The 12,840-nt window shown below is 38.7% G+C and overlaps 1 protein-coding gene across 50 annotated transcripts in view; it reads left to right on the top strand.

Annotated features, from left to right (window-relative positions):
• The window catches only part of PARD3 (par-3 family cell polarity regulator), a 716,461-nt gene that overhangs the window by 301,774 nt on the left and 401,847 nt on the right, over positions 1-12,840 (top strand). For all 50 annotated transcript variants that reach the window (XM_078329879.1, XM_078329878.1, XM_078329877.1 and 47 more), the window contains one exon: positions 2,733-2,913. In XM_078329879.1, coding sequence (XP_078186005.1) covers positions 2,733-2,913 — 181 coding nt within the window. Of the gene's footprint in view, positions 1-2,732; positions 2,914-12,840 lie in introns of those variants that run through there.

Below are 12,840 nucleotides of genomic sequence, written 5' to 3'. Positions count from 1 at the left end.
AATCCAGAATCCTCATGCAGAGCTTGAAATGAGTATTTTTAGTTTTTCAGGGCTGTGAAGTTTTATTGCTCAGCTGAAACTAAAATTGCATGTTACTAGGAAGATGGGCATCCTACTTGGGCGGGGTTGTCACACCTAGGGACTATTGGCCAAATTTGGCCTGCTGCCTACTTTCATAAGTTAAGTTTTATTTAAATGTAGTCACAGTCATTTGTTTATATGTTGTCTACGGGTACTCTTTCTTTTGTTTTTTTTTGCCAATCAGTGTGAGCTTGTAAGGTTGCTCAGGTTAGCCTTGAACTCATGACCTCGCCTTTGCAAGCGCCACGACATCCGGCGAGAGCCACTTTGGACCCCGTCTACGGGTACTCTTTCATGCTACAGTGGTTGAATAGAGTATGAAAGAGGCAGTACGGACCACAGCTCCAAAATTATCTACTATCTTAGTCTTTTCAGAAAAGGTTTGCCAGTTGATCCCTAATCTAGTGGTATGTCTGTGTCATTAATACAGGCACACACTTGCCAGTCATTGTCAGATAAACAAGCTGATTTTACTGTATATGGATAATTTGGTGTATACTTATGCATACCTTTCCATTTTTTGATAACTATTAAGGACTTCTTTTCCTGTTTATGTTGTTCATTATAAGGTTGAGTGGCCCAACTATTTATCCTACTGTGATTTCTTCATACAAATTACCCTGGTATGGTATGAACCCTGGTACTAGTTCTTCCAGATCAGCCAATTCTATCTACTCCTCAGGTTTTCTTTGTTGTGTCATAGATGGATCAATGACATATGAATATTCATGGAAATAGCATTTGTTCAAAACAACAAAACCATTTATAAAACGAAGGTTGTAATTTTGAGTCATATTCACATTCTGTACATTGCATTTCTGTTTTTTACCTGAGGTGAGTATTGGCTTTGAAAAAGCTTGGATTGGAGGCAGAAGAGGGGTTTGCTTTGGCTCCAATCATGGTTCTTTTCTTGGCAGGTTAAGCTGAGTTGCTAGGTGTGGGATTGAAGGGTGAATCTCCACAGTGACAGCCATTGTGGAGCCTTAAGTTTTTTTACTTTTTGTGATTTTATTTATTTATTTATGATGGCGTCTCGCTCTGTTACCCAGGCTGGAGTGCAGTGGTGCGATCTCAGCTCACTGCAGCCTTCGCCTTCTGGATTCAAGCAATTCTTCTGCCTCAGCCTCCCAAGAAGCTGGGATTACAGGTGTGTGCCACCATACCCAGCTAATTTTTTATATTTTTGGTAGAAATGGGATTTCATCATGTTGGCCAGGTTGGTCTTGAACTTCTGACCTCAAGTGATCTGCCCGCCTCAGCCTCCCAAATTGCTGCTATTACAGGCATGAACCACCGAGCCCAGCCTACTCTTTGGGAGTTATAAGAAGAAGTATGTTAGTGTATTAAGAACTGTATTAGTTATAAGAAGACATAGAATAAATTGGTATTTTCATAGCATTTTTAAATATTATAACATTTAAAATTTTAAATTTGAAATAATTTTATACTTCAGAAAAATTGGAATAATAGTTACAGAACATTTCCCTATACCCTTCATCTATCCCTAATTTTACATAATCATAGAACAATTATCAAAAGTAAGAAACTCACACTGAGTCAGTTCTGTCAGCTAATCAGAGCTCATTAGAATTGGGCCTGTTTTTTCACTAATGCCCTTTTCTCTCATCTCACTGCATGTAGTTCACAGTCTTCTCAGACTCTTCTGGTTGTTCAGTTTCCTCATTCTTTCTTTTACTCTCAGGACCCTTGATACTTTCAGAGAGCTTTATGTTTCAGAATATCCCCCAGTTTGGGTTTGTCTGATGTTTCCTCACGATTAGATGGAAGTTATACATTTTTGGCAAGAATACCACAAAAGTAATGTTATCTACTTCCCAGTGCCTTTTATGAGATGGTATGTGATATTGCTACATCTTACTATGGATGCTGTTAACCCGGGTACAGTGGTGGTTGCCAGGCTTCTCTACTTCAGTGATATTACTGTTTACTTTTTAGTCACAATGTCTCTTGTGGGGAGACATTTTGAGCCATGCAAATATCCTGCTTATCATCATATTCATATCCATCAATGTTTGCATCCATTAGTAGATTTTACCTGAACAATTTTTATTGTGGAGATTTCCTAATGATGATTTCTGTTGCCCTCATTCCTTCTATTTGTTATTTAGAATGCCATAGCAGGGAATAGCTGTTCACTCTCTACCATTTATTTGTTCAATTATTTATAGCATTATGGACTCATGGATTTTAGTTTTTTCTTTGGATTATGATTCAATGCCAGTGTTACTTATTTTGTTTGTAAGTTGTCTCAGCTTTGGCCATTGGGAGCTCCTTCAGGTTGACACCTGTTTCCCTTTGGTGTGCCTTCATCATTCTTGAATACTTCTGACTTTTTGGCATCACAGGGCATTCTAGGGTTACCATATGTTTCCCAGACCACAGCCGTGAAATCAACCATTTTTCAAGGAGCCCTTGTTCATTGACTAGAAAATGGTATTAGAAACCAAGATCTGGGTACTAGGTGTGCTCACTGTCATTGCCTCTAGGGACTCTGTGTAAACAGAGCTGGAAACTCTGTGCACTCACACATTCATTAACATTTGATGGTATACTTACCCGTTTGTCTGTGTATTTACCTAACTCTGTTAAGTGCCTTTATTTATAAGTGCACATTTACCTTTCATTTCTAGCTGGTCGCGGTATTTGATGAGCAAGATCCACATCATGGAGGTGATGGCACCAGTGCCAGCTCCACAGGTACCCAGAGCCCAGAGATATTTGGTAGTGAGCTTGCCACCAACAGTGTCTCAGCCTTTCAGCCTTACCAAGCAACAAGTGAAATTGAGGTCACACCTTCAGTCCTTCGAGCAAGTAAGTAAAAGCTCTTTCTTCTCTTCACACCACCTTAATTTACAGGAATACCAACTTCTGTTATGCATTTGTGCTCCTGTAAATGGAATTAATTATCTGTTTTTTTTTTCCCCTCCCAAAATTAAATTTAGGACCCAGGCAAATGTCCTTTGCAAGAGAAGCAGGCAGTTTTTTACGTTGTAATAGATTAGGCTTACTAGTAGACTTTCCATGACTTGCTAACTGTAAATAAGGAAAATAATTCAAGTTAAATTATTTGGATTTTCCTTTCCATCTATTTTATCTGAATGCTAGAACAAATAGAAATAACAAAACAGCTTTGCATTGAAACAAAACATGGCATCATTCATTACAGTCAACTCTTTTACAACTGTTACTTATATTATATGAACGTTATCTGAAGAGCCAGGGAAGAAGAGACTTCCCTGTCAACGTTATCTTCAGGGATCTGGGAGAGCAGCAATTAGAATACCTCCATAGGGGAGGGGCATATGGACATAATGAGCTCTATATGAGGAATCCTAGGACCCTGGGTATTCTAGATCCAGGACACTTGCCTGAAGAGCTCTGTTAGAGCTCATCAAAGTGAGATATTTTTGCTATAAATCTTTATTGTTTGTAGTTGTATAATCTTATAATTCAGTAGTTGTTAAGAGTTAGAAAATAAATTTCAATAAATGTATAAGCTTAAAAGATTATTTGGCCGGGCGAGGTGGCGCATGCCTGTAATCCCAGCACTTTGGGAGACTAAGGTGGGTGGATCACTTGAGGTCACCAGTTCGAGACCAGCCTGGCCAACATGGTGAAACCCCGTCTCTATAAAAATACAAACATTAACGGGGTGTGGTGGTGGGTGCCTGTAATCCCAGCTACTTGGTAGGCTGAGACAGGAGAACCGCTTGAACCTAGGAGGTGGAGGTTTCAGTTAGCCAAGATTGTACCACTGCGCTCCAGCCTAGGCAACAAAGTGAGACTCCATCTCCAAAAAAAAAAAAAAATTATGTATTTTTTAGGTACATCTATTTAGAAACACTTTGACATCTTTTTAAGTAGAAAATTTGGGTCTTATGTGTGTTTACTGATTGGTAGTCTTCAGTAGATCTTTATAAACAGATGGGTAATAATATATGTTAATATAATATATAATTAGGAATAGAATATAGGTAGATAATATTTAGAATATATAGTTTATTCTTCTAAAAATGCATCCTAATTCCCATTTTTTTTGCATCGATAGTAATTGGTAGCAATTTGGCAATATGCTTCTAGATGTTTACAAACTACTACTGCTTCTACTGTCCCTTGAAGGTGTGTATAAAGAGAACAAGCAAAGAAGAGCAATTCAACAATAGAGATCTGTTAGCCCATCAGAACCCACAGGAAAAGTGTGCCTTGCAGAGGTGCAGAGAATTTAAGAGGCATAGTTCAAGATCGGATTGTTAGTGATGCTCTAGAGGATTGCGTGCAGCCCCACACCAGTGCTAACTACTTCTTATAATTGCTTTCTATCATCCAGACAAGATCAGACTCAGATATAATGACAGAGGTTTCCCAGGAAGCTTGGGGTGGAACAGAAGCTACAAGTTGTTTTAGTTGAATATTTTTTACATGCAAGAGATTTAGGTTTATTTATGCACATGTGCAAGAAACTAATTTTGTGAAAATAAGTTTGTTTACTATTAGGATATAATGTTTAAGAAATCTTATGGTGGATTTGCTTTGGGTAGTGTTTTTCAAAAGGTGAGGCATATACCATACAGGATATAAAAAATGATGTGTAGGTGGCACATGAGTTAGCTGTAGTTTAGCTCATTAAGCCTTTGACTTAGTGGATATCTGCTTGGAATGATCATGTGTACACAACATAGACTGCCTAAATTTGACTCATGGAAAATTTTAATTAAATAATAGTTCAGGTATGCAGATACCAGAAGTTTGGAAAATAGTATCTTTATTTGAGCAGTAACATGGTAATGTATATACTTAAATACAGAACTTCCTATTGTGTTATTGTTGTAGTTTTGTACTTGCATCTATCTTTTCTAGAGCAATATGTAGCTTTAATATAGCTGCACCATAAATAACATTAGAGGAAAGGTTAAATTCTTTATTTATGTCGATTTATGAACTTGATCGACATACTTCCCATCAACTTTTACCTTTTGACTCCTCTGGACTCTGGAAAATTTCTAACATGTAACCACCTACATTTGGCTGGCCTTATGTGTTAAGATTTAAATGCTGTTTTCAACCCAAAATGTCTCTTTTTATTTTGTTTTTATTGAGAAAAGGAAGTTACCTTTGAAGCATATGTGTTGTCTTGCAGCAACCAGTGGGAGAATATGCAAATCTTATTTTATTATTCTGATTTTCATATGCTAAGGTTGTTTAGATTATCAGGTTTTGGCAGGCATTGGGTAAGTACATGTTAAGCATCTGCTTTACACAGGTCCACAACTATGTGAATGTAATGTATCATACATGAGTCACCTGTCTGTTAAGGTGTTTTCTCATGCTGCATCAATGACACTTACTCAGACATAGAACATGAGTTTGTCTGTGCCAGCCATGCCTTGTGCTAGGTGGTGAGTCCAGGGTTGAGTTAATAAGGCCTAGCCTTTGCTATAGGGAGCCGTAGTTAGTAGTCTGTTTTCAGATAAGAAAGAAGCTAACAATATGTAGAGATTTGCTTAATTGAAGGATAATTGATACTGATTGGGGACATGATTGATAAAGGCTTTTAGATAAATAAATTTCTAATTTTTGCTTTAAAGGAGGAGTAGTCACTTCCCTCTGTTTTGCAGTGAATGAATTCACTCATCCCCTTTGTTTCATAAAGAATTGGTGGAAATTGACAAAAACATGTAGAGTATACATATTTTTTTCAATAGAAAAATGAATATGAAGTTTGGGTATTAAGATAAAGCCTAGATGGTTTTCATAGATAGAATTGTCATTTTGAGGTCTTTTTATGTTTCCCTAGAAGCTGCCATTAATTTGGCCTTGAGCTTTTTTTGTAGAAAATACAGAGAGAACTCTGATTTAATTAAATCATTGCCCCTCAGCCCAGGAGTGTTTTCTCCCCAAGGAACATTTATCAGTGTCTGGTGATATTTTTGCTTGTTAATCTTAGATTTTTGGGTGGGTATTACAGGATGAAATAGATGATAAATTATACTATTCTAATTCTGTCATTCCCGGTGTCATTGAGTACCCAGGATACTTAGTACAGAAGAAAAAGCGTACAGATGTAAGTTAGAAGAGAGTGAACAAAAATTGGATTATTCTCAGCTTAGACAAGACATGTCATAATGAATTCCCGGTATGTTTTAGTTTTTATAAAAGAAATCTGGAGGGAAGGAAAACTCCTGCGTGTGTTCACGGAAAAGGTCTGGAATCAATGGCCAACCCAGTCACTCAGCATTTCTCCATCCACATGCTGGTAATTATGCTCTGGAAATAGCATTTTTCATTTGAGCGGATCAGAACTTCTTAGAGAAATGCCTGAAAGCGAGTCTGGACAGGAAATGTATGAGATCATCCCGGATCATCCTGTTATATCAGAAAATAGGGCAGTTATGAAAGATTACTAGGGTGGGGCAGGTGCATCAATAAAGATAGTAACAGCAATACATGCATGAGTGTATAATGATAAATAAGCCATCAAGCAAGTAGAAGGCTACCAGCGGATCATCTTACTATTTGGAAACCTTATAAAGGAAAAAGGAATAATTCATCTATTCTGGGTTTCCTTGTTGTGTGGTTTCACTGGATATCCAAATACTTCTTATGTAAGTATTACAGCTAATAAATGAAGACGTAATGATAGCATTACGTCTCATGCTGCATCAGTGACACTCATTCAGACTCATTCAGCATTGTAATATTACTATTCTGCAACTCCTGAAGAAATAATGGATCTAGGTATTGATCATTGCTTTGGTCTTAATGTCTCCCCGCAAGGTAACATGTTGGAAATATAATCCCTAGTACAACAGTGTTGGGAGGTGTGTCTTCATGGGAGGTGTCCAGGTCATAAAGTTGCTTATTATTTGGAAAACTGTTCAAGGAAAGACAAAATTACCAGTCCCGGTTGGTAATTTATAAAGGATCTCATCTCTATTAAAAATCAAAATTTGGGTGGGCATGGTGGTGTGTGACTATACTCTCTGTTGCTCGGGAAGCTGAGGCAGGAGGAGTTCTTGAGCCTGGGAGATCAAGGCTACAGTGAGCTGTGATTGTCCCTTGTACACCAGACTGAGTGACAGAGGGAGACCCAGTCATAAAGAAAAAAAGAAATTTTCGATTCCACATGTCCTTCATATGAGTGGTATCACTGTATAACCAAAGAGTAGATGAAGAGGAAATTACTTTGTATTTATGTGTTAAAAATTACTTCTTAGTATAAAAAGAACTTAGTATAAAAAGAGCTTGAGGTGTTGGGGTCACTCTGTCACTTTCTGTCATGTGAGAACACTGCCTTCTTTCTCTCTTTCCCTTCCACCTTCCTACATGTGAGGATGCACTAAGAAGGTCCTCTCCAGATGCCAGCCCCTTGATCTTGGGCTCCAGAACTGTGAGAGAGTGCATTACAGTTCTTTCTAAATTACCAGTGTCAGGTACTCTATTAGAGCAGCACATCATGAACTAAGACAGTCATCAACCACTGCTAAAATTAAAAAATAATCATCAAGGAGAGACAACCAAGCATTGTATGCTTCCTGATGAAAAAACACAGCACCTCCTATGAGGTAGTCTTGACAGAAGAAATTAATCATGAATCTGATCAAACATCAAAATCCAACTGCCTATTTACAGGAAATACAGAGCCCTGAGATCCAAGTGAACAGGGTAGGGGATGCGATCAGCCTAGTCAAGATGGTGGGAAACTGTGTAAGACAAGTGACCCAGGTTCTTCAATAAAATCAGCTGCAGGGGCAGAAGGATATGGAGAGGGAATTTATACGTTAATAGAAACTTTTAAGAGGTGTAACCTTCAATAGTAATGTCTGGATCTTATTTAAATCTTGATTTAAATGAAGCTTAATAGAAAGAATGACATTTGTATACTGATGAATAAAACACGAATTGGGTATTTAATAGTAAGGAATTATTTAGATGCAATAAAGTTAATAATATGTAAAAGAACCTTTACTTTTTAGTAGTATATAATGAACTATTTATGATTAAAATGGTATCTCTGGGCCGGGTGCGTGGCTCAAGCCTGTAATCCCAGCACTTTGGGAGGCCGAGGTGGGTGGATCATGAGGTCAACAGATTGAGACCATCCTGGTCAACATGGTGAAACCCCGTCTCTACTAAAAATACAAAAAATTAGCTGGGCATGGTGGCGTGTGCCTGTAATCCCAGCTACTCAGGAGGCTGAGGCAGGAGAATTGCCTGAACCCAGGAGGCGGAGGTTGCAGGTGAGCCGAGATCGCGCCATTGCACTCCAGCCTGGGTAACAAGAGCGACACTCCGTCTCAAAAAAAAGGTATCTCTAGAATTTGCTTTTGAATCGTACAGCCTAGGGAATGGTTACATAGAGATTCAGCAAACCCATTCTTTCTATTTTTATATGTTGGTTCAAAATTATTCTTAGTAAAGGTATTTTTTTTTTTTTTTAAATAAAGGAAACACGTAAGGCACTTTCTGGTAGTTTGAAGGTCTATTTAATTACTTTTCTCTTTGAACTCCCCCCCCCCCCATTTCATATAGCACAGAAGTTTAACCTAACCTTTTTTAGGATTGAATATTTTTTACTGGTCATCTTATTTCTTTGCCACAAACAAAATATATTAAAATTTTAAATATAGTACTGTGTGATTATTATTAGTATATAATTGACCAAAATAGCACAAATATACAAGTATGTATAACATGTTTTGCTTTTTTTTTTTTTTTTGAGACGGAGTTTCGCTCTTGTCACCCAGGCTGGAGTGCAATGGCGCGATCTCGGCTCACCGCAACCTCCGCCTCCTGGGTTCGAGCAATTCTCCTGCCTCAGCCTCCTGAGTAGCTGGGATTACAGGTGCGTGCTACCATGCCCAGCTAATTTTTGTTTTTTTAGTAGAGACGGGGTTTCACCATGTTGACCAGGATTATCTCTTGACCTTGTGATCCACCCTCCTCGGCCTCAAAGTGCTGGGATTATAGGCTTGAGCCACCGCACCCGGCCATGTTTTGCTTTTTAATGTGGAAGTAAGTGAAGACCATCCAAATGAGAATAGGTGACAGCTATTTATTCAGAGCTTGCTGTAGTAAGGCGTCAGCTATCATGGCCTGCCGTCTGCAGAAGTTCCTAGGCAGGCTGAGGAGTGGGAATACTTTTCGCATGGAGAAAAGGGAAGGCTTGCGTGTGCTCTGACTGGAAGCTGCTGGCGTGAGGTAGCCGCAAGTGGGCTACCTAGAAGAGGGGAATATAAGATGCGATTGTTTAGAGTTTCATATTTGGCTTTCTCTGGTTGTTCCTACAAAACAATAGAGAAAACTAGGGAGTAAATGGAGTTTTGTTACATCAGTATTACTAAATTCTTCTAACTTTCTCCAAGCTAAATGCTAAACACCAATGAGTGATCCTTTGTCAGAAATTATTTTTATAGATATATCAATGAGCTGAAAGCTGCCTTATGATATCCTCCTTTTTTTTGTTTAAAGGAGAGATCTAGAAACTAGTTGAGTGGCAGAAGCATTTGTTACCCAGAGGCATTTATGTTACCAACCTCAAAGCTGCTGTATTCAACTGTGCTGTGTCATCCTGGAAGTTTTTATGCACAGTTGTACATTGCATCAATTGTAAGATCAGAAGAGGTGATGCTTATTTTTCTTTTCTCTTTCTTTCTCTCTCTCTCTCTCTTTCTTTCCAGAGTCTCACTCTGTCACCAGCCTCCAGGCTGGAGTGCAGTAGCACAATCTTGGCTCACTGCAACCTCCACCTCCTGGGTTCAAGCAATTCTCCTGCCTGAGCCTCCCCAGTAGCTGGGACTACAGGCACACACCACAAGGCCCAGCTAATTTTTTTGTATTTTTAGTAGGGCCGGGGTTTCACCACTTTGGCCAGGATGGTCTCGATCTCTTGACCTCATGATCCGCCCGCCCCGGCCTCCCACAGTGCTGGGATTACAGGCTTGAGCCACCGTGCCCAGCCTCTTTTGTCAGTTTTTCAATGCATGCGTTTGTTGTTTGTTTTTTAAATTTTGCAAAGCAGAAGAGCTATTCAGGACACCATCATGACTTCCTGGACTCTGAGAACTTTGGCCATCGTGGACTGCTTTCACCATAATAATATCAGTAATAAAATTATATTTCATGTAACTTTAAATGCTTCAATTTTGTACTTTTTTTATTTTATGCAACATTCAATTGATTATCATGGTTCCTAAGAGTATCATTTTCTTCTGATGTGAGAAAAAAGTGAAAACATTTTCTTTGACTCTAAAAATTTGTTTTTCTCTTTTGACTTCAAAGGAAAATAAAACACTATCCTAGGCTTCTAAACTCATTGTGGCCCTGGGCACTGCCTCATGGACGTGTTGGCTTTGGGGTTGTTGACTATGGAGAATTGGGTAGGAAGAAACCACATTACACCTTGACCCCCTTGTTTTCAGGCCCCTAGAACCTTCTTAGGGAATGCTGCATACTAACATGAAGAGCTTGACATGGAATACGTTGAAACATATCTCTCGGAAGGTCTTTGCTTGCTCCCAGGCAGATGCATGTTCTGCTCTAAAGGAAACTGGTGACCAGATATTCTACATAACTTTTGGTTTTTTTCACCCCACCCAGATTTTGATACATTTGAATGCATACTCTACTTTATGGGAGTATATTCTGCTTTATGCATTCAACATGAGCTTGTTATGCAGATACTCCTTTGTAATATAGAGTGTTTACATTTCAGAAAGAGTACAGGCAAGAGAGTCACATCATCTTGGATGGGGGCAAGGTTAGTAGGTGATTACACTGGCCACCTCTCTGACTACCTGACTCAGGATGGTTTTGTAGAGTAATGAGATAACGTTCACAGTTCTGATGTCGCCCGTGGCGCATGAGAAGCACTACACTAACAGATGGTTGTGGAATGCTGTGGATGATCAGGCCTCCTGAGTGCAGATCCACTTCTTTGGGATGTATGAAGGGGTTGAGAAGTCACTCAGCCCAAGTAGGACATGCATTCTGGTGTGGGACACTACTGGCCCCTTAGGTGGATGGAGTAGAACTTTTACAGAGTCAAATGGAACCATGTCTGTGATATACCTTCACCTGTCTTTATTTTCAATATTAACAAATCAGACTTAAAGAGACCTAAAGCTTTCAGGGGCAGACCGTTCCAGTGCAGATCATTGAGCTCAAGGCTGGTGATTTTTTTGTATCTAACTTTTTCACTCTATGATTTTTTTTCTTCTTCAGATCCCAAGGACTTATTGTAGAAGTCAGCTATTTGCGGGTAGCCCAGGTTTAGAATCATGGCAGGATTCCTTTTTACCTCAGAATTCGAATTTTTAAATGTCTCTTCTGGAAGATCTAGACTGAAGAAGGAAGTTTGCTTTGAAAATGTTGTAAGCTTAAGGGATGATGACATTTCTGGAAATAGTATTGTTTTAGAAATTTGGGCAAACAGCTGGGCGTGGTGGCTCACTCCTGAATCCCCGCACTTTGGGAGGCTGAGGTGGGTGGATCACGAGGTCAAGAGATCAAGACCATCCTGGCCAATATGGTGAAACCTTGTCTCTACTAAAAATACAAAAATTAGCTGGGCATGGTGGTGTGTGCCTATAGTCCCAGCTACTTGGGAGGCTGAGGCAGGAGAATTGCTTGAACCTGGGAGGTGGAGGTTGCAGTGAGCCGAGATTGCGCCACTGCACTCCAGCCTGGTGCCTGGCGACAGAACGAGACTCTCTCTCTCTCTCTCTCTCTCAAAAAAAACAAACAAAAAAAAATTGGGGGAAACAAAGTATCTGATTTATTATATTTCTGTCTTTTTTTTTTTTTGCTGCTTTTTAAGTCTTTTGTCATTTTTAATGTTTTATAATTTTTATCCATTACTTGGGAAATTTTTTCTGAAATGGTGTTATTTAATTAACTGATAAGATTTTGCTATCTTCCTAACATGTAGATCTTAAAGAAATATCAATAATTGTTACAGAATTATTGCCTAAGTTAGTGTCCCCTCTTGCTTCTTGATTTCTTAGTTTTTTTTCTTACCAAGAATATACAGATTGATTTTTGTCTTTCTAGAATATCCAAGACCTTTGGTGTACAGATCTATGCTCTTAATATTAGCTGGCATCAGAGTACTATTTTCTGGATCTGATTTAAATACATATTGCAAATAGAAATAATATTCCTATTGTATTTCCTTTTAACTTGTGAAGTGGAGCATGGCATACAAATGGTATTCTCAGTATTTCAAATAATTACCTTCTTACTGTGCAAGTTCTATTCAGCATATAAAACCCATCCAGTTTTGTTGTAGATGCAATCTGATTATTACATGTTGACAAGGTCATATATCTATTAATTGGATTGGAGATGGGATACAAAATTGCTGTAATTACTGTAATTTTCTAGCTAATTGTGGGGTTGGTGGTGAATATTTTACTTCTGCAAAATGAAAAACAGTATTCCATCAGAAGTTGTTTTATGGGGTTTCAGACATTTTGTTTTATATCTTTGGTGCTTTTTGCCCACAAAGCATCTCTTTTTTTTTTGTTTGTTTGTTTTTGTTTTTGTTTTTTTTTTCCCTGATCGATCTGAATGTCACAGTGCTCACTGGCAGGGATCGGCAGAATCAGGCAGGCAGAGAGCTGAGTAGTACTCTCAGCTATGTCTTTGTTCCCGTTGCCATGTTACCTCTATTGTTTATTTATAAATTGGAGTACTCTTCTTTTCGACCTGTAACAAAGGTTGGCGGGGTCAGAGCCAGTT

Source organism: Callithrix jacchus, chromosome 7 (assembly GCF_049354715.1).
Source record: "Callithrix jacchus isolate 240 chromosome 7, calJac240_pri, whole genome shotgun sequence".
NCBI classification, from domain to species: Eukaryota; Metazoa; Chordata; class Mammalia; order Primates; family Cebidae; genus Callithrix; species Callithrix jacchus.
Note: the sequence above shows the minus strand (reverse complement) of the source record. Positions and strands in the feature narration are given on the sequence as shown.